General features: G+C 47.1%; 1 protein-coding gene and 1 pseudogene across 2 annotated transcripts in view; one reads left to right on the forward strand and one right to left on the reverse strand.

Moving 5' to 3' along the window:
- The window catches only part of LOC311188281 (HLA class I histocompatibility antigen, alpha chain G-like), a 678,711-nt pseudogene that overhangs the window by 498,301 nt on the left and 154,524 nt on the right, over nucleotides 1-25,886 (reverse strand). The gene's annotated exons all lie outside the window — the stretch shown is intronic.
- LOC311167653 (class I histocompatibility antigen, Gogo-OKO alpha chain-like) lies at nucleotides 7,572-9,864 on the forward strand (the record flags this gene model as incomplete). Its single annotated transcript, XM_084228718.1, has 5 exons — nucleotides 7,572-7,809; nucleotides 8,021-8,296; nucleotides 8,871-9,146; nucleotides 9,261-9,380; nucleotides 9,821-9,864. The coding sequence occupies 5 exons, from the start codon at nucleotides 7,572-7,574 to the stop codon at nucleotides 9,862-9,864; spliced, it is 954 nt and encodes a 317-aa protein (XP_084084844.1).

The following is a 25,886-nucleotide window of genomic DNA, read 5'->3' on the forward strand; positions in this document are numbered from 1 at the left end:
ATAGAAAAGGATAGGTTTTTCACTTTGAAACATAGCAAAAGCACAGTTTAGTTAAAAATCCAGCAGCCAAATATACTACCTGACCATCAAGTTTCCCTTTCTAAATTCACTTATATTCACATAATTCTACGCTTATTACATAATGCTTTTAAAAATAAAAACCATCAAAATCTTTAGTTAAATAATACCACATCTGGACTGAATCATGGTAGTATGGATATTTTTTTATAAATTCCAGTTTATTTATTCATTGGTAAAATGTAATATTTGACAATATTACCATAGAAGAAGCTTCCTGTGTGTAGGGCGATGACAGTGTCATTACACCTGCTGTGAAGTGGGTCATTTGCACAGTCAATACTAGATTATGGCAGAACTGCTCTCATACTAAGGCTTCCCCGTGAACAAAGTATGACAAGCGGTCATTTCCAGACCAGTATGGAACACGGAGCTCACTCCTGACACCAGGCACCACCTGAATCTTGTATTTATGTTTCCATGTTAGGGTGTTGAGACTTGGTGCTATTAAGCACAAGGAGTTTTTCTTAATGAATGTGGTAGGTTGAAACAAAAGGTCCCCTCAATCATTTACTTTCCCTCCACCTTTTAAAAAATTATTATTTTTTTTTTAAGATTTTATTTATTTATTTATTTACACAAGCACTGGGCATAGTCAGAAGCACGGGAGGGTGAGAGAATTCACCAGATCCAGAGCCGGGAGCAGAGCAGGCAGAAGGACTGAAGCACACTGCTGAGGGGAGCAGCAGGCGTCAGGAGAGGTCTGCGCGCCAAGTGGGGCCCTCCTCTGGTGGCCGGGGAGCAGCCAGGGATAGAACCAGCACTGCAGAGGCTGTAGGCAGCTTCGCAATTCAGTGCTCAACCGCTGCGCCACTGGGAAGGCCCTCTTATTATTATTTTTAAATATTTATTTTATTTATACAAGAACCAGGGAACAGGCCAGATGCGTGAGAGGGTGAGAGGATTCACCAAAGACAGAGCGGGGAACAGAACAGGCAGACTGACAAAATACACAGCTGAGGGGAGCAGCGGGCAAGACAGGAGAGGTCTGCCATGCCATGTGGGCATGTGGGTTGCTCCAAGGCCGATGGGGATCTAACCCGCACTGCAGAGGCTGTGGACAGCTTCACAGTGCTGTTGCTCAACCGCCTGTGCCACCAGGGAGACCCTTAAAAATTATTATTTTTTTAATTTTATTTTTTATATTCCCCATACAATTACAACCCCCTTATTTTGACCCCAAGCCCTCCTTTCCCTGCCCCCCACCCGCCATAGAGTGCCTCTGGTTCATAGCTGTTTGTCGATTTTGATATTTTCTTTCTTATAGTTATTCTTTTTCCTGGTCCCTTATTTAAGTTTTCTCGATTCCTGCTATGAGTGAGAACATCCGGTATTTTTGTTTTTCTTTCTGGCTTATTTCGCTGAGCATGATCCCTTCCAGCTCCATCCATGTTGCTGCAAATTGCATGTGTTTATCTTTTTTGAGTGCTGAGTAATATTCCATGGTGTATATGTACCACATCTTCTTGACCCAGTCATCTATTTTTGGGCATTTGGGTTGTTTCCAAAGCTTAGCTATTATAAATAGTGCTGCTATAAACATAGGGGTGCAGGTGCTCTTTGGAATTGATGTTTCTGTGTCCTTTGTGTAAATACCTAGGAGTGTAATTGCTGGATCATATGGAAGTTCTACGTTTAGCAGGTCCAGAAATCTCCACACAGCTCTCTATAGTGGTTGGACCAGTTTGCACTCCCACCAACAGTGCAAAAGAGTTCCTTTTTCTGCACAACCTCGCCAACATTTGTTGTTGCTAGTTTTTTTCATATGTGCCATTCTCACTGGTGTAAGATGGTACCTCATTGTAGTTTTGATTTGCAGTTCCCTGATTACAAGTGATGTTGAAGATTTTTTCATATGCCTGTTGGCCATTTGCATTTCCTCTTCAGAGAGGTTTCTTTTTAGCTCTTCTGCCCATTTTTTGACTGGATCATTTTCTTTGTTTTTGTTGAGTCTCATCAGCTCTTTGTAGATTTTTGTGATGAGTCCTTTATCATTAGTGTTGTGTGCAAAAACGTTCTCCCAGTCGGTGGGGTTTCTCTTTGTTTTTGTTATTGTCTCTTTTGCTGTGCAGAAACTCTTTAATTTGATGTAGTCCCAGCTGTTGATCTTTGCCTTCACTATCACTGCTTTGGGTGATGTGTCTGTAATGATGTCTTTGATGTGCATATCACGTAGTGTTTCGCCTATATTTCCTTCTATGTATTTTATTGTCTCAGGTCTTATGTCTAGTTCTTTAATCCATTTTGAGTTGATTTTGTATATGGTGTGAGGTAGTGGTCAAGCTTCATTCTTTTGCATGTAGCGACCCAGTTTTACCAGCACCATTTATTGAACAAATTTTCTTTGCTCCAATGCATATTCTTTGCTCCTTTGTCAAAGATTAGTAGACCATAAATCTGTGGATTTACTTCTGGATTTTCTATTCGATTCCATTGGTCTGTGTGTCTGTTCTTGTTCCAATACCATGCAGTTTTGATGATTATGGCTTTGTAGTATAGTTTGAAGTCTGGGAGTGTGATGCCTCCATTCCTTTCTTTTTTTTTTTTTTTTTTTCAGGAGAGCTTTGGCTATTTGGGGTTTTTGATGTTTCCATATGAATTTCATCAACAATTGTTCTATTTCTTTGAAGAATGACATTGAAATTTTTATTGGAATACCATTGAATCTGTGTATTGCTTTTGGTAGGATGGCCATTTTAATAATGTTTATTCTTCCAATCCATGAGCAGGGGATGTGTTTCCATTTCTTTGTGTCTTCTTCTGTTTCTTTTAACAGTATTTTATAGTTTTCTTTGTATAGGTTCTTTGCCTCTTTTGTTAGATTTATTCCCAAGTATTTGATTTTTTTTTGTTTCAATAATAAAAGGGATTTTTTTTTATTTCTTCTTCTTCAGATTTATTGTGGGTGTATAGGAAGGCTACTGACTTTTGCATGTTGATTTTGTATCCTGCCACTTTACTGAGCTAATTGATTAGTTGAATTAGTTTTTCTGTGAATTTTTTGGGTTCTCTATGTATGTTATCTTATCATCTGCAAATAGTGACAGTTTGACTTCTTCTTTTCCTATTTGTATTTCTTGCATGTCTTTCTCTTGTCTTATTGCTCTGGCTAGGACTTCCAGTATTATATTGAAAAGCAGTGGTGAGAGTGGACATCCTTGTCTTGTTCCAGATCTTAATGGAAATGCTTTCAGCTTTTCGCCATTGAAAATGATACTGGCTGTTGGCTTGTCATATATGACTTTATGATGTTGAGGTATGTTCCTTGCATCCCGAGAATTTCAGACCCTTAAAAATTATTGATGAGACAATATAAGTTATAGATTCACTGTCAGGAAAGACACAGTCACCTCTTATGTCACCCCTGGTATTTATGCAAGAGGTTGATTTCTCTTGGTCTATCAGCATGACCAAGATTAGGAAGATACAAGGAAATAGATTTTTTTCCCACAGAATGAACCAAAATAGTATCTCAAGGTGGACAAAGGGAGAGTTCAGTTTAGCTGGAGAGGAGTGTCACAGCTCAGGATGCTGGGCTGGATGTTTTGTACTTTTGTACTGGGGCCAGGAAGTATTTACAGACGCTTTTTTTTTTTTTTTTTTTTTTTTTTTAGAGCCTGAGCCAATTGGGCTGGTTTTCAAAAATGCAGCTCAAGGGCATGTCCCATGGAATTGAGATAGAGCATTTTATGATTTCTGCAGCAATAAAAGAAAAGTACCCACAAGAACGGTGCAGAGACGAAGCAGGGGCATCCCCATAGCTAAGTAGGAGGCCCTCCAGTCAGACCAGGACCATGCACTTTGGCCTCTTGATTGGCTATGTCAAGACTCAAGTCTAAGTGACTTACTAAGTAAGAGAAGCAACAGGTGCAACCAGAGAAGACTGCACCTGAAAATTGGTTTCAACTTTAGCATGCAGAAGAGAGGTGCACCCTTTTTCAAGACAAAGAGGAAGTTCCCATCCACAACAGGAAGGCGGTGTCCAACACCAACCCCTATCTACAGGAGGCATCCCTTCTCTTAAACTCTAGCCGTGGGTGATGAACAGTCTTCTTGCTCACAGGGGTCTATTGGGCTTAATCACTCCCTTGCCAGTGTGACTGGAACACAATATATGGACCTATCTGTCTCACACCCAACACAAGGGGAGGGGTCCTGGACTTTGTGGGACTCTACTGGTGACCCCGACCCTGTCTTTCTACAAAGGGCACCCATTCCCAGTGTCTAGCGAGCTTATAGTAGCCACTCTCCTTGTCTGAGCATCACTGGGGAGGGGATGAGATGCCCTGTGAGCAGCCCTAGCTGCAGGCTGGGGTGGGGGGAGTGAAGGAGAGGAGAGGAGGCCTTGGAGCTGCCCTGTGTCTGAGGCGCCATCTTCTCTCCCCACAGCCTCTCTCTGCAGCCACTTGACCACACCCTGGAGACTGTAAAGCAGATGCTTTTCCTTTCCACTCCCTGTTGCTGGAGACCAGCCCCAGCTAGAAATTGTGTCAGGGGTCTCAGAGAGGAGAGGACGGCATCGGCCAAGTTTCTCTCGCAGGGCTGAAGGGAAGTGGAGCGAGGTAGAAGTGAGGAAGACACAAACACTTTAGTTCGTACAAGTATCTCCTACTGAGGGTCTCAGTGGGACTCCCCAATGCCCAGACCTTGTCAAGAGACAGTATGGGAGGCGCAGCCTGCTGCACCCTGTGCCACACTTCAAGTGTTCAACAGTTAGAGGCACCATATTGATCAGTGCATATGTAGAACATTTCTTTCTTCCTGAATATTCTATTGGACAGCAGAGCTCTTCATGCTTTGGGAGCATTAAGTCAGATGCATTAAACACATATAAAATCAAGGGGCCAATATTATCTCTCTCAAAGATGAGGTGAGGTCCCTGGATGGAAATACATATTAAGCAGGTGAAAAACAAAATAAAAAAAGATTATCAGTGGGTCTGGTGCCTCCAGACACTAACTGTCCCAGTTCCAAAAAGAAGCACCTGTCTCTCCACCTCCCTTCTCAGACTGAGCACTTTCTCATCATCTCTGAGAAATGAGTGCTCTTCCAGCGAGTCCAGGGGCAAAGCTCTAAGAAAAACTTAGGAAACTGGAAATCCAAACCAAGGAGATGGCAGAGACTCTCCCTGGTTCACTGAGAAAAGCATTTCCAAAGTAGGTCTGTGGAGCTGTTGAGGTCACCCAGAACCTTTCATGGGATCCAGGAGGTCAAAACTATTTTTATAACATCTCTTAGACACCATTCACCTTTCACTATTTTGACATTTGCTAAGGTAAAACTTAGTAAAAATGGAAATTATAGTACCAACTGCAATAGTAGTTATTGTTCACCCCACTTTCTTGCAGGAAAAAAAATCCAGACCAGTGTCACTTCAAAATGTCCTGGTTAAATCACAAAAGCGTATTTTCTATTTATCATCCTGAAATCCACATTTTTTAAAGGTCTGAAATGATGACAAGGAAGTGCACATAAGGCATGTCTGCTACAGTCCAAAGGGCCGGGTCCCAGAGGGAAAAATGTAAGAAGTGAATTCACCTCTTCTTTTAGGCAATATCATTTTTAATTGAAGGAAGGAATGGCTAAAACCACGGTTACTTAGACTAGTTGAATTGGCAGACACTTTCCTGAACATGAAGGTGAGTCTGTCCCTTTTAAAAATCAACTGATGCCACTTGTTGCCTTGATAAAATGTAAACTCCCAGAGAAAATCAGAATTATGGAAAATTGTGTCCTATCACTATAAACTTGACAACTTACAGTATGGACTAATTTTTCTTTTGGGATCTGTGGTAAAAAATAAAACATGTGATTTTTGATAACTTGACCCCAGTGTTATTAACACTATATAGCTGTATCACACGCAGTGAAACAATAGGTAACTTTTTTTTAAAAATCATACAATTGTAAAATCCATTAATATACAAGAGAAGCCTAGGGAGTTAATATAACAGAATAGGAAATATTCAATGACATGGTTTCAGGTTTCACTTTGCAAATAACCTTTGAGAAAATATTGCTTATATAGTTATGATTTCGTATGAAAGTTGTAACAAAGTTGAATATTCATAATCTGAAAAGGTTATTAAAATACGCTAATATTAAAAAGGTTATTAAAATATTAAAATTCCTACATATTTCCATGAGATTGTATATTTTTTCATAGATTTCAAACAAAACATTAAATGTAGAAGAAACTATGAAAATAAAAGATCTTCTAATGAGGCAAAAATGACACAACAATATAAAATGTAAAATTTCCCCTCTTTTAATTATCCTTATATTGACAGAAAGTTATTTTCTGAAAAATGCTTTGTTAGGGTCTCCTGGTGGTGCAAGGGGTTAAGACTCAACCTATGAAGCTACCTGCAGCCACTGCAGCATGAGTTCAATCCCTGGCCAGGAAGTTACTCACATGGTGCAGCAGACCTCTCCTGTCTAGCCGGCTGCTCCCCTCAGCATTGTGTTCAGTACATCTGCCTGATTTGCTCCCCACTCTGTCTCTGGTGAATTCTCTCACCCCAAGCATCTCTGGCCTGCACGGCAGCTCTTGTATGCATAAATAAATCTTTTTTAAAAAATGCTTTGTTAGCATACATTGGTTATTAATATTCTAAAGTAAAGAAGTAATACCATCTTAAAAAGCATTTATTCTAGTAAAGTAAATATTTAAAGCTATAACCCACGTAAAAATTATGCATGGGATCCGTAATAATTTGTGAGACTGTAGAGACATCCTGAAAGAAAAATGTTTTGAGAATCGCTGACCCAGTTTCTGGGCCAGGACTCGGGGAGACTGTGTGACAAAGGTTTTGGTGCAGGAGAGGAGGGGTGTCGGGGTGTGGCTTTCAAAGTCTCAGTACCCCAGGCGCTGTCTGTGGGGGGAAGGTGACTGTCAGGGCTTCCTCACCACCCCAGTTTCACGTGTCACAGCCTGGGCGGGTCCTCCTGCCTGGACTCACCCCAGGTCTCACTCCCCATTGCCTGGAGGTCTCCAGAGCAGCCAATCAGCAGCCCCGCGGCTCCCGTACCAAAGCCCCCGCCCGCCGGGACTCTGTCTCCCCAGCCCGGGTGGGGGCGCGTCCTGGGGGATGGGGGGCGCAGCCCTCCTGCTCCTGCTCGCGGTGGCCGCGGCCCCGAGGGAGACCCGGGCGGGTGAGTGCGGGTCGGGAGGGGACAGGGCGCTCCCAGAGGCGGGAGCGAGGGCGCGGGCGGGCGTGGGAAAGGCGCGACCTCGCCGCCGCCCTAGTTGTCCCCCCACCTCGGCCCCGCCCCGTCCTGGCCCCTTTCCGTCCCCCGAGACCCCAGCCTCCTCTGGCCCCCGAGTCCCGGCAATTTTCGTCCCGCAGCTGCTTTTCACTGTCACTCGTCTTTCACCCACTTTCTGTCTCGTGGGCGCCCCCCGGGACTCGAGCCCCCGAATGGGAGAAGAATAGCCCGGGTCTCCCCTCCCGCCCCCAGGCCCCCACTCCATGAGGACTCTCGACACCACAATGTCCCGGCCCGGCCTCGGGGAGCCCCGCTTCATGGCCGTGGGCTACGTGGACGACACGCAGTTCGCGCGGTTCGACAGCGACTCTCCGGGCCAGAGTGCGGAGCCGCGGGCGCCCTGGGCGGAGCAGCTGGGGCAGGAGGTGTGGGACGAGGAGACGCGGATCCTAAGGGACCAAGCACTGTGGTCCCGAGCGCAGCTGCACACCCTGCGCGGCCTCTACAACCGGAGCGAGACCGGTGAGCTGGCGCGGGGCCGGGCCGGGTCAGCACCCCCATCCCCACGGACGGGGTTCCCTCAGGGTCTCCCCCTCCAGGCTTCTCTGCAACCTGCCGGGGAACAGCCCGCGGGACTTTTACCCAGTTTCATTCTGTTTAGTTTATTCCCGGCGTGGGGCGGGAGGTCGGGGTGACCGCGGGGTGATCACGGGGTGACAGGGGCCTGGGACAGGCTCTCACACCCTCCAGGGGATGTTTGGCTGCGAAGTGGGGCCCGATGGGCGCCTCCTCCGCGGGTACAGTCAGGTCGCCTACGACGGCGCCGATTACCTGGCCCTGAACCCGGACCTGCGCTCCTGGACCGCTGCGGACATGGCGGCACAGATCACCCTGCGCAAGTGGGAGGAGGAAGGTCGGGCAGAGAGATTCAGAAACTATGTGGAGGACAAGTGCTTGAAGTGGCTGCGCACATTCCTGGAGTACGGGAAGGAGACTCTGCAGCGCACGGGTAAGAGGGGCCTGGAGGCCTCCCGGTCCCCCCCTGCCTGGAGTCACTGCGGGAAATGAGTCCTCTCTCTAGTCCCGAGAGGGGGGCTCCCCTGGGGTTCATGTTCTGCACCAGAGAGACTCCCAGAGACTCCGGCTTCTCCTGAAGGACAGGGAAGGGTCCCGTCTCTCCTGAGAAAGACAGACAGTCCCTGACATCACACGTCACCGGGTCCTTTTGACCAGGGGCCTGTTTGAGAACCACGAGTTTCTCTCTCAGTCTTGTTTCTGGTCTGAGAACATTTTCAGTTATGTGATTCCTGCTTTTCTGTGTCATTCACCTTCCACCCAGGTCAGGAATAAAACGTCTGTGTTCCACTCCCTCTGCTTCATCCTACCCTGGGTTTTCATCCTCATTCTAGAACTTTCTAAGGAATAGGAGAAGCTCATAGATTCCCCCAGATTAGCCTGTTTTTTACATTTTATGCTTCTTTCTGCCACACCAGTTGTCTTGTCCATTGTGAGGATGGTCTCATGAGGATTCTTCAGTGTCCGTGGAGGAAACACAAAGTTAGTTTTCTGATTTACCACCTCAGATCCCCCAAAGACAAGTGTGACCCACCACCCCACCTCTGAGCATGAGGTCACCCTGAGGTGCTGGGCCCTGGACTTCTACCCTGCGGACATCACCCTGACCTGGCAGCAAGATGGGGAGAACCTGACCCAGGACATGGAGCTGGTGGAGACCAGGCCTGGGGGGGATGGAACCTTCCAGAAGTGGGCAGCTGTGGTGGTGCCTTCTGGAGAGGAGCAGAGATACACATGCCATGTGCAGCATGAGGGGCTGCTGGAGCCCCAAGTCCTGAAATGGGGTGAGGAGGGGGACGTGGGCACAGAGGCTGTTCTCAGGGCCATTAGGAGCACTTCTGGAGACCTTCAGAGGGTCAGGATAAGGTCTCAGGGTATGATCTTCCCTTCCCTTCCAGTGCCCCCTCCTCAGTCCTCCATCCTCACCGTGGGCGTCATTGTTGGCCTGGTTCTCCTTGGAGCTGTGCTCACTGGAGCTGCGGTGGCTGCAGCTGTGATGTGGAGGAAGAAGCGCTCAGGTAGGGAAGGGAGTGGGGGATCTTGTCCACTGGGGGCTTTCATGTCCCAGGGAGAACTTGCCCTGCCTGGTTAATGGGAAGTACCATCCACACACATGTGTGTTGCCCAGAGGGCATTTTGTCCAGTCCCCCCTCACCTCCTTTCTTCATTTTTCTGAGTCCTGACCTGGGTCTTTACTCACAGTTCTAGAAACTCCCCTCTTCTGTAGGATTAAAAGATTCCTTTAGGTCTTCTGACCTGACTGCTCCCTGGACTCACACGATGTTTCTTCCCACAGGAGGGCAAGGAGGAAGCTACACTCAGACTGAGGAAAGTGTGGATCAGTGGTTTAATCCCTGAGCCCCTGGGACCAGTATAAATGGACTCTGTGGGGGAGTCACCCTCATCTGTCCCTCCTTTGGTCTCATCTCTCACCAGTTTCTGTTTTGTTCCCAACCAGGCAGCAGCAGTGCCCAGGGCTCCAACGGGTCCCTCAGCCCCTAAGCATGTTTTACAGTGAATCTGATGAGGCTCCTGTTGTGCACACCATGGACAGCACCTGTATTGTGCAGAATCTGCATTTTCAGTCTCTCCTAGGTGTGAAGGTGTCACTGTTCTTAACTGTGATATTGAGCATTTGTTCATATTTTTACTTTTCTATGACTACAGTTGCTGTTTGTATGGAAGTTTTGTACATTTTTACAGCTGAAGTGCTGTTCATTTATTACATTATTTTTATCCTTATTAAAATTGGGTTATTTCTTTCTGATCATTGAGTTTTAGGCATTATTTGTAGTTTCAGTCCTTTATCAGATTCGTGATTTGCAAATGTTTCCCCCCTACTCTGTGACCTGAACTCCTTTACTGATGGGAAAACAAACACTATTGCCCAGACAGGAGCATGGAGATATATATCTGACTGGGGTGTTGGGGGTGGAAGGGAATGATTTATGCGTATCCTTGAGTGTTATTTAAATGTCCTTGTATGAGCATGAAATATGCTTTCTAAAGTAAATTACACTTCATTCCTCAATTTGTAAAACTCTTCACACATCACGTCATAAGACCAGACTGGCACGTGGGCTACAAGTGAGGGACCCGCATGTCATAGTCACACAGTCATGGCTTCTCTCAGGGGTCACTCTGGTGCTGTCCACTCTGTGGGTGTTAGACAGATGTATAATGACCTGTGTCCATCATGAGAATATCATGCAGAGTATTTTCACTGCCCCTAATGTCTTCTGTGCTCCAAGGAAGCAAAAGCAAAAAGAAACCAATGGAATCACATCAGACTAAAAAGCTTTTACATAGTGAGGGAAGCTATCGTTAAAATGAAAAGACAGTATCAAATTGGACAATATCAAATTTGCACATCATCAATCCAACAAGGAGTTAATATCCAAAATCTACAAAGTATTCCAAAACAAGAGAACAACTCAAAACAGGGGCAGAGGAGCTAAATAGGTACTTTTCTAAAGAAGACACACATGTGGCCAATAGGTACATGGATAAATGTTTGTCATGTGCTGTCAGGAAAATGCTAATTAAAACCACAGTAAGTTACCACCTTAGACTTGTGACAATGACCCATTGAAGGGTATGAAGGAAAAGGAATTCCAGTACATGATGGGTGGGAATGGAGACTGGTCCTGTTAGCAGGCAGAAGAAGAGGTTCCCAGGACCCCAAACCTGCACACTCTACATGGGATCTGCCATCAGCTGCATAAAGACAAAACATACTCTAAAGCGTAAGACCTTCAGTAGAAAAGAACTTTAATACAATTACTATAAAATAGAGAATCAGTGTGCAATAGAGAAAGAGAAGAGAAAGAATATAGTTAGAATAGTTCCCAAGTGAAGCACCCAAAGCTACCCGTCCCCTCATGGGTAAATGCCCAGCCAAACAGGCTTGGCCCAAAGTAGACCCACTGGGACCCGAAGGCCTACCACAAGGCTAAAGCACCTACTGGTAGAGACCCATGGGACAGGGGCAGGAGGGGCCAGGTGAGTCTGGAAGGAAAGGAACAAAATCAAAATCCACATCAAGATAACAGCTGCCATTGTCAGCCTCCCCATGAATCTCTCATCCACGTTTTTGTCTCTTTCACGTGTTTCTCTCCATGTCCCCAATTCCCCGGCACAAGTCCAAGTGAGAAGCAAGTGTGGTTTCTTCACAAGTCTCTCTGCTCCATGCGCCTCCTCCAGTCTCCTCTCCCCATCTTGCTCCACGTCTTCCTCCTCTTCCTTTGCTTCTCATCCCTGCTCAGCTCCACCTTTCCTTGGGTGGGGAAGTAACCTGGAACCTCTCTTTTCTATGGATAGCACATTGGTGCTGCCCCTATGGAAAAAAAAAGAAGGTTCCTCAAAATAGACCTGTCCCATGGTCAAGCATCCCATTCCTTGGTATTTATCCAAAGAAGGTAAAAACACTAATTGTGAGGAATATGCGCCTCCTACAGTCACTGTAGCACTGTCACCATAACCAAGCAATGGAGACAACCTAAGTGCCCAATGGCAGATGAGGGGATAAAGAACACAAGATATATACACGGTGGAATACTACTCAGCCATGAAAAAGAAAAATACTGACTTTGCAACAAGGATAGATATGGATGGGATTATTCTAAGTGAAATAAGTTTGAAGGAGAAAGTTAAATACTGGATGATTTAAATCATATTTGGAATATAAAGAAACAAAGCAGGGACAGATGAAACTAAACCAAAATAGACTCAATATATATGACTGCAGAATTGAAGTTATGGTCTGGGAGTAAGAGTATGAACAAAGTAGGACGAGGGCTCAATGGACTATGATGAAGACTGTGGTGCCCTTAGGGTGGGTGTGATGTGGTAAGAAACATTTGAAGAGGTGTGACCCTTGCCTCTGAACACATGCAGTGTGTAAACCAATGCTAGCCTTAATTGAATAATACAAAGAGGGGAAAAAGAAAAGAAAAAAGTAAATTATCTCCTCCATCAGTCACTGACCTCAGGACTTTGCCTTCACCTCCTCACTGTCATTTAGGCTGAGGGGCTGGTTTCCCACAAGGGCAGAGGCAGGAAGTGCAGGGACTCCTGGGGCTGCTCAGATACTGCTGAGTAGAGACACTGCAGAGAGGGTGGCTCTGAGGGGACCAGAGACAGAGGGTCAGAGTAACTTCAGTGCTGAGTGAGGATCTGGTTCCCAAGGAGAGGAGAGTGTGTGTGTGTGTGTGTGTGTGTGTGTGTGTGTGTAACAGGAATGACAGTATACACAACATAAGATGATGGAAAGTCAATTAACGTCAAGCCCCAGAATAATTCAAATTGCACACAGAGTAAAGAGTGTCAGAACAACACCTCAATAAATACAGTTCCATGGAGAAGCAGCTTCTGAGCAGGACTGAAAAAGCATTGGACCTGAAGAAAAGGAGGAGGTTTAGGAACATCTCATGGTTGGCTTGAAGTGTAAGGAGCTGGGTAGTAACCCTTCCCCCACCCTCGCCCCTGCTAGGATGTGGTGGCACATCCTGACAGCTGACAGCTTCACCCCTGACAGCTCCCTCCCCCAAAACCCAACGTTCATCTCCTTTGGCATCACCTGTATATGTACATATATGTATACACGTAATCCCAGCTTCTTCTTCATTTCCCACCTCTTTGGAGGCATGTAGGAGGTTCCCATAGCTTGGCTACTGTAAATAGTGCTGCAGTGGTGACGGGAGTGCAGGTCCCTTCACAGGAGAGTATTTATCCTCTGTGAGGAGATCCTCAGTGTAGAATTGCTGGGTCCAATGGCAGAACCACATTCACTCTTTTAAGAAACCTCCGTACTGTTTCCATAAGGGCTGGCTCAGTCTTTATCCAAACACAATGCAGGACTGCCCCCTTTTTTCCACATCCTTGCCAGCACTTGAGTTTCTGGTCTTTTGGATATGGGCCATTCTCACAGGTGTGAAGGTTTAAACCAGGAGATCATAAAGCCAGAAAATGTGGGCAAAAAGAAATCCTGTAACACTCAGGCCAACACAAGGCTGTATCACACTGTGAAAAAAAATGATGAAGAAATTCAGGTGAATGACCTGAGTGTTAACATTATCAATGGTCCACTGCATTCTCAAGATGTCCTCCTGAAAGCATCCCCATCACCTAGTCCCAGCCTCTCTGCCTCAACCCCCACCCCCACTGCAGTCCTCCAGGGTCTCACCTATAGGGACTGAGATACACTTCGGAGCACAGGGACTGTGGCTGCCTGGGGGAGAACACAACAAAACTTGGTCAGAGATGACACCGGGGGAGGAACTAATGAAAGTGACTCCCCCATGGGTTCCATCTACACTGTCCCCAGGGGCTCAGGGACCAAACCCCTGATCCACACCTACCTGTAGCCTGAGTGTAGCTTCCTCCTTGTCCTCCTGTGGGAAGAAACATCATGTGAGACCAGGGAGCAGTCAGGTGAGAAGCCTAAAGGAATCTTTTAGTCCTGCAGAACAGGGAAGTTTCCAGAACTGTGAGTAAAGACCCAGGTCAGGACTCAGAAAAATGAAGAAAGGAGGTGAGGGGGGACTGGACCAAATGCCCTCTGGGCAACACACGTGTGTGGATGGTACTTCCCATTAACCAGGCAGGGCAAGTTCTCCCTGGGACATGAAAGTCCCCAGTGGATAAGATCCCCCACTCCCTTCCCTACCTGAGCACTTCTTCTACCCCCTCACACATGAAGCCACCTTTTGTCCAAGGAGCACCTCCAAAGAAAGCCGAGCCGGAAATGAGGACCACGGCAAGGATGGAGAACTGAGGAGGTGGCACTGGAAGGTAAGGGAAGGTCAGACCCTGAACCTGAGGCCTCAGTCTGACCCTCTGAGGGTCTCCAGAAGGGCTTCTGATGCCCCTGAGTCAGCCATGTGCCCACATCCCCCTCCTTACACCATCTCAGTACTCGGGGTGCTATCAGCCCCTCATGCTGCACATGGCACGTGTATCTCTGCTCCTCTCCAGATGGCACCTCCACAGCTGCCCATTTCTGGAAGGTTCTGTCCCCTCCAGGCCTCGTATCCACCAGCTCCATGACCTGGGTCAGGTCCTCCCCATCTCGCCCAGGCCAGGGTTATGTCCACAGGGTAGAAGTCCAGAGCCCAGCACCTCAGGGTGACCTCATGCTCAGAAATGGGGTGATGGGTCACATGTGCCCTTTGGGGGCCTCAGTTGGAAGAATTGGAAATTTCATACCATGTGTTTCCTCCATGGACACTGAAGCAGCCTCTTGTGACCATCCTCCAGTGGACAGAACAGTATGCTTGGAGGGAGGAAGCACAAACCCCAGAAATCAGCCTGGTCTGGGAGTCCGGGATAGCAGGTGAGAGCCCAGGGTGGGATGCAGGTCTCTGAGCATTTTGCTGCTGACTTGGGTGGAGGGTGATGACACAGACAGGCAGGAGGGAGATCTCCAAAAATGCTCTCTGACCAAAAAACAACATCTCGAGAGAGAAACTCATTGTTCCTACGATGGCTGCTGTGGATCCTGTGAAGGGTGATTTCAGGGTGGTCTCCCCTCTTTCTCAGGAGAAATTCGATTCCTTAATGATCCTTCAGAAAAAGTAGGAGCCTCCGGGCCAGTCTCCATCCCAGAGCTGGAAAACGTGGCCGACAGCTCCCTCTCTGGCCAGAAGGGGGCGCTTCCTCACCATGATTCCATTTCCCTGCGGGGTGCGCGCCTCAGGGAGATCAAAGGCCCCGCAGCCCCTCTTCAGCCCCGCCCTTCAGTCACCCCGTGGTCTCCCGCCCGCACCCGATCTCCCGCCCTGAATAATCCTGAACTTAAAACCTAAAGGGGGAAAGTCCCGCGGGCTCTTCCCTGGTCAAGGGGCCTGGCAGGGGCCACGGCCTCGGGGGTCACGGGGCCCCGAGACTCGGGGCGGGGGGTGGGGCGGGAGCGGTGACCCGCCCCGGCCCGCGCTGCTCCCCGGCCCGGCTCTGGCTGCGGCGGCCCCGCGGGGCCTCCAGGAGCGCTTGGAGCCTCCGCGCCGAGTGTCTGCGGAGCCGCGTCTCCTCGCCCGACCCTCCCGCCCCGCCCGCCCGCCCGCCCAGGGGCCCGCGGCTCCGCGCTCTGGCCCGGGGAGTCGCTGTCGAACCCCGAACTGCGTGTAGTCCACGTAGCCCCCCGCGATGCACCGGGGCTCCCCGAGGCCGGGCGGGACGTCACCATTTCTAACACCCTCAGAGAGGGGGAGCCTGGGGGCGGGGAGGGGTGAAGCCGGGGACCCTTCTCCCTGGGCAGGTCCTGAGTCCCAGGGAGATGGGGCAGGGGAGAAAGTGTCCAGGAGGGAGGGAGCTCCAGAGACTGAACATGGGCAGCGGGTCCAGAAGGGGCAAGACTCAGGGGACAAAAGGAGGAGACAGGGTGGGGGGACAGAAAGGGGCCAGGACTGAGGGGGCCACGGGGGTGACAGAGGGGCCTAAGGCAGCAGCTTCCTCTGCAGAAGCCTTTTCCCTCCACCCTGCACTCACCAGCCCAGGTGTCTGTCTGGGCCAGAGCCCTGGAGAGAAGCAGCAGGAGGAGGTTGGGGGCCCAGTAACCAGCACTGCTGGGGTCTGGGGAGCTTCTGACTCCAGGCTGGTGGGTGGAGACTCACCTGGGGCAGGCAGTGATGCTGAGTGGTTCTCTGGGAACCTCCAGGCACTGGGGACTGAGAACTGGGGAGGAGTCACAAGTGTCCAGGGCCCAGCACAGGTGGTGGAGACAAAAGGGAGGCTAAGGGGGCAGTGGGGTATCCCCAACAGTAACCTTCCTGCCCTAGACACAGCCCTGGGGCCTAGAACTATGAGAACCAGACTAGGGACCTGGGGCTTTGCTCTGGCCCCTCCTCTCCTCACCCAAAGCTTTGTCACCCTGTCTCCCTGATTCCAGGCCCAAGGACTGGGTCAGTGATTCTGTTATTTTCCTTTCCAGATCCGTGTCCAGTCTTACAAATTTGGGAGGACTCCAAGTATAATTTTATTTAGGAGGTATTGCTACCTATATTTACCACACTGGGAATAAAGCTGTGTTTAATCATGTAGCTATTTCATTTAGAATAATAGTAATAATCCAATGCATGGTAATAGAAGTGTTCTTAAGAAAAATAATTTATATCCGAAAATAATCATAGCAATAAGAAGAGTGGATATTTTACATTTTTTATTTTTGCAATTGTCTTTCTTGTCTGTCTCATTAGAAGACAGGATTTTCATGTTTCCTTCTGCATTTAATTTTTTTTAAGATTTTTTTTTTTTATGCATACAAGAGCTGGGGTACAGTGCAGAGATGCAGGGTGTGAGAGGATTCACCAGAGACAGAGTGGGGAACAGAACAGGCGGACTGACTGAAATACACTGCCAAGGGGAGCAGCAGGCAAGTCAGGAGAGGTCTGCTGAGCCATGTTGGTTGCTTCCTGGCTGGCCTGGAATCGAACTCTGTGCTGCAGAAGCTGCGGACTGCTTCACAGAGCAGTGCTTAACCCCCTGTGTCACCAGGGAGGCCCTCCTGTATTTAGTTTGTGATTCTGGTTGACGTCTATGAAAAATGTATACAGCTTCACACAAATATGTTGTAGTAGTGTTTTCACATAATTATGAATTTTCCACTTTGATACTAAATTAAAATTATACAGGTGGTATTTTCTGGAAGGTTATTTGCAAAGTGAAATCTGAAACAATATCATTGAATATTTCTTATTCTGTTATATTTCCATAGTCCTCTCTTGCATATAATGGGGTCTTGTGCTAATGTGTGATTTTTTTTTTTTTAAGAAATATATTGTTCCACTAAGTTATAAAGCTCTTCAGTGTTCATTGCACTGGAATCAAATTATTTAAAAAAAAAATTCATTTTATTTTTCACCACAAATCCCAAAAGTAAAGGTAGTGCTGGAAATTGTCAAGTTAATGATGGGACACAATTTTCCATAATTCTGGTTTTTTTCTGAGCACTTACATGTTGTCAAGGCAAAGTTACCGTCAATTGGGCCTCCCTGGTGGCGCAGTGGTTGAGCGCTGGGTTGCAAAGCTGCCTGCAGCCTCTGCAGCGCCCTTTGGATCACCGGCGGTTCAATCTCCAGCTGCCTGGCGAGGGTCCCACGTGGCGGGTCCCACATGGTGCGCAGACCTCTCCTGCAGCCCCCTGCTCCCCTCAGCAGTGTACTTCATCAGTCTGCCTGTTCTGCTCCCTGCTCTGGCTCTGGTGAATTCTCTCACCCTCCTGCACTTCTGACTGTACCCAGTGCTTGTATAAACAAACAAAGAAACAAAGAAACAAACAAATAAATAAATAAATCTTTAAAAAAATAGTTACTGTCAATTATCAATTGTCAGTTGATTTTTTTAAAGGAGCACACACTCATTTTCAGGACAATGTCTGCTAATTAACCAAATCAAATAGCCACAGTTTTTGTCATTCCTTCCTTCATGTGAAGATGGTATTGCCTACAAAAAAGAGAAACAGTCTAACTCATCTCATGCATATATTTTCCATGATACATGGTAGTTGGGACACAGCAGAAGTGCTCTGTGTGTACTTGTGTGTCATCACGTCAGGAACTGTAAAATGTGCATTTGAGGTTAATAAAACAATGAAGATAATTTTCAATGCTTCAGCCAAGACACATTGAAATGAAACTGGCTTGGAATTTTTTTTCTGAGGTAAGAAGTGGTGAAGAATAATTACTGCCATAGTTAGTAATATAAGCTCCATTTTTATGAAGTTTTACCTCAGCAAATGTCAAAATAGTGAAAAGGCCAATGGTGTCTAAGTGACGTTTTGAAAATCGTTTTACCTCATGGTTCCTGTGACAGGTTCTGGGTGACTTCAAGGATTCCACAACCACACTTTGAGAAATGCTTTTCTCAGTGAACCAGGGAGCATCTCCTAAATGTTTTCTGCCTTTGCCTCCTCTTCACTTCCCAGCATCCCTCTCCCTGGCTGGCTCCTGAATCCCAAAGCTGCACCCCCTGCAGATGCAATGGAGAGCAGATAGAAGACTCTGGAGACATGGAGCTTGCACTGTCATGAGAGATGGACACTGAGTAAAGGTGACAAAGACACGTGAAAACCCCACCTGAGCCCTGTGCTGGGAGGAAGGAGCGTGTTTACTGTGAAAGCAGAAGCAGGAGCCCTAACAGGTCCCCTTCTATTATTTTAAATAATATCAAAAGATGTAAAAAATATATTAAAAACATGACCTCCCTGGTGGTATAAGGGTTAAGTATCAGTGTTATCACTGGGTAGGACTGAGTTTGACACCCTGCCAGGGAGCAACCCACATGGTGCAGCAGACCTCTCCTTTCTCACCTACAAATCCCCTCAGCAGTGGATTTCAGTGGATTGGTCTGTTCTGCTCCGCACTCTGTCTCTGGTGAATCCTCTCACCCTCTGCACCTCTGGCCTGCACCTCAGTTCTTGTATGCATAAATGAAAAAAATCTTATAAAAATAAAATAATAACCTGCAGCATCAAGTACAAGATCCATCTCAGACCCAGCAAACAGCAGAGGCTGGGGACCCAGTGGTGGTGTAGCTGCAACAAGACACTATGAGGGATTCAGTCAGCGGGAGTAAGGCTTTGTCTTCAAATGAGTTTGCTGCCAAATTAGAGAGGGTCTGTCCACCACCCAGCACTGCTGGGCCATGAAGTCTGGGCTGGTCTGCAGCCCCAGTCAGCAGTCAGGCACTGCCTGGGAGACTCAAGGGATAGCTTTTTAGTTTGGCTTAATCTAGCCCTTTGTTTAATTTCTCTATATCTATATCTAAGTGACATGTTTGCCTTTCTCCTTTAAGCTTATTTCAATTAGCTCCGTCTATGCTGCCCCAGATGGCATGAGTTTATGTTTCTTCATAAATAGTATTCTATTATCTATATTCCACCTCTCCCACAGCTTGGCTATTATAGACAGTGCTGCAGTTATCACTGGAGTGCTGCTTTCCTTCGAAGTAGTGTAAAGTCCTCTGCGGGTGTCCTGCCGCCCTAAAGGAAGTCAGAGTCTCTAAGAGCACCTGCTTACTCTACAAGGGGGGGTCCAGGAGGTTAGAAGTGCTGCAAACAGAACTTCTTCCCCAAATGAACTCCTGTTCCCTGAGGACATGCTGACTTGTGTGCATGATCCCTAATTAGAAAAACTTGTTCCAGCAGTAACTTACTAATGTGCATAAGCATGAACACAATTGCACGCTATTTCCTTATCCCTTTGTTCATATCTTTAATAAGAGCTTGGGCCAGGAGAGTGAGAGGCAGAGCTTCCCTAGAGGGCTCTCCCCAGCCTACCCTGCTGCTAATTCATTTAGACTTCGAGTCCAGTTCAAAGCTGAGAACTTCTCATGGGCCATCTGAGGCAGGGTAGATACCTTGGAATGGGCCTGCTGGGTCCTATGGCAGATGGTCAGTTAATTTTCTAAGAAACCTGGACACTGTTTTCCATGAGGGATGAACCAGTCTATATTCCCCAAATCAGTGCAGGACCTTCCCTTGTCTCCAGGTCCTGCCAGCTCTTTTTGTGACTGGTCTTTTTGATATGGGCCATTCTCACAGGTGTGAAGTGGTTTCTCATTATGTTTTAAATCAGGGGATCTTGAATGGATCAAGAAGATGGGGTATACTTACTCCAATGAGAATGCCCACGTTAAAAATGAAAAAAAGAGAGACAACAATTGCTGGAGAGGATGGCTGGTGGGAATGCAAACTGGTCCAACCATTATTCAGAGCTGTGTGGAGGACTCTCAAATTACTAAAAATAGATCTACCTAATGATCCAGCAATTCCATTCCTAGGAATCTACCCAAAGGACACAAAAACACTAATTCAAAAGGAAAACTGCACTGCTATGTTTATTTCAGCAATATTTACAGTAGCCAAGCTATGGAAACAAACTAATGCCCCCAAATCAACAAATGAGTCAAAAGGTTTTGGTATATTTAGACAATAGAATATTACTAAGTGATGAAAAAAGACAAACTCATCCGATTTGCAGCAACGTGGAAGGAGCTGGAAGGAATTACGCTCAGTGAAATAAGTCAGAAGGAAAAAGAAAAATAAGAGATGGTTCCACATATAGGAGGAATATAGGGTAAACAAATAAGACATAGGGGAAAAATAACAACAGTACAAAGCACAACAAAGCAAAACAAAACAAAACAAAAAAACAAACAGACAATTATAAACCAGAGACATCCCGCAGGGGAGCCTGAGGGAGAGGGATGGGAAGGAGGGAGGCGCACAGGGGGCTGTGGGGATGGTGCACGGCTGCATTGGTGGAGGAACTTCTATGGGGACTACACCTGAGGAGGAAAAAAAAGGCAAACATTGTTTAAAAAGGAACAATGATGTAAAATATACATAAATAATTTATTTTTAAAAATAAAAATAAAAGAGCTTATACAGCAAAAATAAAAGTCTTATCTCCAATCCTGGTAACAAATACAGTAACAGTGCTTGTCTCTCTGTGCTCTCCTCCAGTGTGGCCATGAGCACAAGGAGATTCATCCTGAACGCTCTAGTGGGGAGGGAAGTGGGGGAAGCAGGCTGGGTTTATCTGAGACCCTCTCCTTGCTGCACATGGAGGGTTACCTGGGGTAACATTACATCTTCCAGGAGCTGATGGACCCTGCCCCATCTCTCCCTCCCTTCCTGGACTGTGGACAAAGGCTCAGCTCAGTAACTGGGGTGACCTGGTCTAATCCTGCCCCTGGACCAGGCCAGCAGGCACACACTCCCCCCTCCCTCTGTATGACTCCCTCCAGTTCTGGTCTAGAGAGAAAGTAGCTGCAGCCCATGGAGGCAGTGACCCCTGGGAAACAGAGGGGCTGCCATGCTGGAGCATCCTGACTCTAAGGCCTGTGTGTTTTCTACAGTGACCCCAAAGAAGAAGAGCTTGAAATGAACACTGGGGGTTTGGGGAACGAGCTGTCAGATGCAATGACATCCTAGCAGGGACCTCAAGGGGGTCCTACCCAGCAACTTCAGCTCAGTCCAACCGCAACATATTTCTAAACTTCCTTCTATCCTGAGACCCAGTGCTTCTTCACATCTTGCTCAAAGACAGCTTCTTCATGGAACTGTACTTACTGAGGTGTGGTGCTGACATTCTCCCACTCTGTGAGATTTTAATTTATTTATGCTGGGGCTTAATGTATAATTCTCCCCCATTTTCTTATGTTGTGTGCCCTGTCTCTCCTGTTACACACACACAAACACACACACACTCCCCTCTCCTTGGGAACCAGACCCTCCCTCAGCACTGGGGTTACTCTGACCCTCTGTCTCTGGTCCCCTCAGAGCCGCCCTCTCTGCAGTGTCTCTACTCAGCGGGGTCTGAGCAGCCCCAGGTGTCCCTGCACCTCCTGCCTCTGCCCTTGTGGGAAACCAGCCCCTCAGCCTGCATGACAGTGAGGAGGCAAAGGCAAAGTCCTGAGGTCAGTGAGTGATGGAAAAGATAATTTTTCTTTTGCTCAAGATAGTTTCTCCCCTCCCCCATGACTGTATTATTTCTACTGAGGTAACATGGGTTTACACACTGTATGTGTTAGAGGCACATGGTCACACCTCTTCAGGTGTTTGTTACCATTTAACACCCACCTAAGGGCACCACAGTCCTCACCACCACCAGCAGGCCCTTTTCCCACTTTGTTTCCTACATCACACCCACTCCCTCCCTTCCCACATAGCCTCAGTTCTGCAGTCATATTTCTAGAGTATGTTTTGGTTTAGTTTCATCTGTCCCTGCTTGGTTTCATTATATTCCACTAATGAGTGACATCACTCAGCATTTGACTTTCTCATTCTAATATATTTAACTTAGCATAATTCCCTCTACCTCTACCAATGTCGTTCCAAATTCAACTTTTTCACAGCTGAGCAATATTCCACTATGTCTGTCTACCACCTCTTCTTAACCCACTCATCTGTCATTGGGCACTGAGGTGTTTCCATAGTTGGTTATTGTGCACAGGCTGCAGTGAGCACAGGAGGCACATATCCTTTGGAATTAGTGTTTTTACCTTCTTTGGATATATACCAAGGAATGGAATACTTGACCATATGGAAGGTGTATTTTCGATATTTTGAGAAACCTTCTTTTTTTTTTTTTTTTTTTTTGCTTAGGGGCAGGACTGTGGCAGTGTGGTATTCACAGTAAAGAGAGGTTCTGCTACCAGGCAGGGTAAGGGAACCCAGGACCCCCAAACCTGCCACTCTAAATGGGTTCTGCCATCAGCCACATGAAAACAAAACATACTCTAGTGTATAAGATATTTAATGGGAAGGAACTTTAATACAATCACTGTGTAAGAATAGAACGAAGGGAAAGAATAGAGAACATGGTTTCCCAATCAAGCACCCAAAGTTACTCATCCCCTTGTGGGTCACCTCAGCCAAACAGTTTGACCCAAAACAAGGACACTGAGGCCCAAAAACCTGTCAAAAGTCTAAGGCACCTTCTGGCGGGGACCCGTGGGAAAGGGGCAGAAAGAGCCAGACAATTCTGGAAGGAAAAGAGCAAAACCAAAATCAAGATAAATGTTGCCACTGTAATCTCCCCATAGGTGTCTCACCCACATCTGTTCCCAGTGTCTCCTTCCATGTCCCCCAAGTCTCTGAGAAGCAATCACAGCTTCTTCACCTGCTCCCAGCTTTGCTGCTGTTGGAGCCTGGAAGGGAAGGTAAAGACCTGGAACTGGGTGCCTCCTGAGCTGTGTGTGATATGGGCAGTTGATCAGGCCATTTGGCTACTGCAGCTGCTGTTTCAATGCTGATTGTCTGTTGCTGTGCTGGCCCCTCTCAGCAGCTCCATGGAGCATCTCATGTTGTGTTTTCTGCTGCCTTAGCGAGCTGGATACTGGCCTATTGTCTGGATGCCACAAGCTCCATGCCATCAATGGCAGGAAGATGTCCTTTTGGGAGCAATGCCTTTTTTCAGCATAGGTTTGAACATCTTAGAACACAGCTGGACGCCATCTTAGATGCTTTTTTTTTAGGACTTCAAAACCCTAGACACTGCTTGGGGTGAGATAAACAGCCCTTGTGTCCTCAGCAATTCTTTGTTTTGCTGTTTGTTAAATAAATCCTGTTATTGTTGTTCTTTGAACGTGAGCGATGTTGCAATTGTACATGCAGGTGAAGAACTCACACAGTGACCTGTAAACTCTGTGAGTACTGTCCTTGGCCAGTTTTAGTGCCCCTTACCACCCAGTGTCATTTTTATTTGCCTCTTTTCCTTCCAGACTTGCCTGTCCCCTTCTGCCCTTTCCTATGGGTCTCCACCAAAAGGTGCCTTAGTCTTATTGTAAGCTTTCAGGCCTTGGTGGTCCTGCTCTGGGCCAACCCTCTTTGGTTGGGCATTTACACCAGATGGGATGGTGACTTTGGGTGTTTCATTTAGTAACTCTTTAACTACAGTCTTTCTGTTCTCTTTATTGCTCACTAAGTGTATTAAAGTCTTTTTCTTGAAGATCTTATGCATTAGAGTACGTCTTTAAGCAATGGGTGGCAGAATCCATTTAAATGTGCAGGTGTGAAGGTCTTGGGTGCCTCTCATGCAGCTCACTAGCTGGACTGATACGGGGCAGCAAGGGGCACTAAACCTGGCCAAGGACACTGCCCAAATAGTTTACCAGTCTGAGTTCTTCCCCCATGCACACAATTACAAGACCACCCAAGTTCAGAGGACAACAATAATGGGGTTTATTTAAAAACCAGGGAAAAACAAAGAGTTATTGAGACCACAAATGGCCATTTACTTCACCTGAAGCAGTGTCCAGGTTTTTAAAGTCCTAAACACAAATGTTCCTAAGATGGCATCTTCCTGACACTGAGGGCCTGGAGAACGTGGCCGCCATGCTATAGGCTGGGATCCAACTCATGAAGACAGCAGAAGACACAACAGGAGATGCTCAGTGGAGCTGCCGAGATGCCCCAGCACAGCACCAGACAAGCAACACTCAAAATAGCTGCTGCAGCAGCCAAAAGACCTGACAAATCTCCACACTCAAATCGCAGCAAGGCGCCCGGCTTCAGGCCTCTCCTTCCCTGCCAGGCTGTAACAGCAGCAAAACCAGGAATAGTTTCAGTCACTTGGCTACTTGCAAAGCCTCCAAACATTTCCTCTCTGAGGTTGGCTGCAGAAAGCTTCTCCAACATTCTTCAGAGACTTCTGGATGATCGATATGTGGGAGCAGAAATCACTGACCCTAGAATAGCTAATGATCCAAGAACACTGAAATCCCAGTTGTTGTCCTGGAACACTGACTGCCCAGGGCTGCTTCTGCAGTCCCTGATGTTCCTTATCAGAGTCTCCACCCCCACCCATACTTGGTATGCATTGTGCCTGGGCCACCCATCCTCACCAGCACCTGTAACAGTCTTGCTTGTCAGCCACGGGTCACAGGACCAGTCTCCATTCCCACCATAATGCAGCAGAGTCCTTTTTCCCACACCCTTGCAATACCTTTTGTTTCTGGTCTTTTTGATAGAAGCCATTGTCCCAGGTATGACAGGGTATCTCATTGTGGATTTAATTGGCATTTTCCTGATGATATATGATGATAATGATGGAGGCTAAGAGTAGAAAATTTGGAAAGGAGGCATCACAAGACCAGAAACTGGATCACACAGGGCCAAAAGCTAGAGGTGGGGGTAAAAGTGATCAACAGAGTTGGTAAACTAGCTATAGATAATATCCAGAGCACAGATTGTGGGAAGGGATATGAAAATTGAGGGCCATTGTAAGAAAATAAAATCTCCTATCTTTTCCAATCCACTCAGTAAAGCCAATTAAAGAAATTCTTTAGTTGCCAACTGATAGCCAACTTCAGACTGCTATAAATCCCAAAGCCATCCGCTTAGGCGAACCCACTGAAGAAATTCTCTAAAGCTCCTACTGATAGCAAGTGCCAGACTGCTGTAATTTCAAAGCCCAGATAGGAGGAGGGAAAACAGATCAGAGGAGGGGAAACAAAGATTGCAGGCCGGGAATGGGGACTGAACAATTAAAGAATCTCAGGTTCTTTCAAACTCCTCCTAGTTATTCAAATTTTAAAAAGCTAAGATAACTCCACAAAGGAGTGAGCCCTCCCAAAGAGAAGACTAGATGAGCGCAGTCTCTGCACTGGCAAGAGGCAGCCCTCCCTCTGCCCACCTGTGCCTATGCAAGTATGGCTTTTCACCCTCTCTCTCCCCCCCCCAGGGCAGCAGCCTCCTGCCTGCCTGTGACCTGCACCTGCCGGGGTGGGGCTTCTCCTCACTGACCTCTCAGCAGGAGCAGCTCTCCTCAAAGCCGCCCCCCTGTGACCCCGCAGGACTCCCTCAGCAAACCTGTCCCTTACTGGGTTGCTCCTTCTGCCCGCGAGTATCTGTGCAAGTGTCCTCTCCTTCCCTTCTGTAATAAACCTGCCCTTTTGAATAGAACTAAATGGCGCTGCCTCCTGGGGAAACTCCTCCTGTGCCACTGAAAGGGGAAATCAGAGGAAACTTGCTCAGAGGTAACCCACGGGCCCCACTATCTGAACCCAACAGCTCTCCAAACCAA

The sequence above is a fragment of the Talpa europaea genome, assembly GCF_964194135.1.
Source record: "Talpa europaea genome assembly, chromosome: 2".
In the NCBI taxonomy this organism is placed as follows: domain Eukaryota; kingdom Metazoa; phylum Chordata; class Mammalia; order Eulipotyphla; family Talpidae; genus Talpa; species Talpa europaea.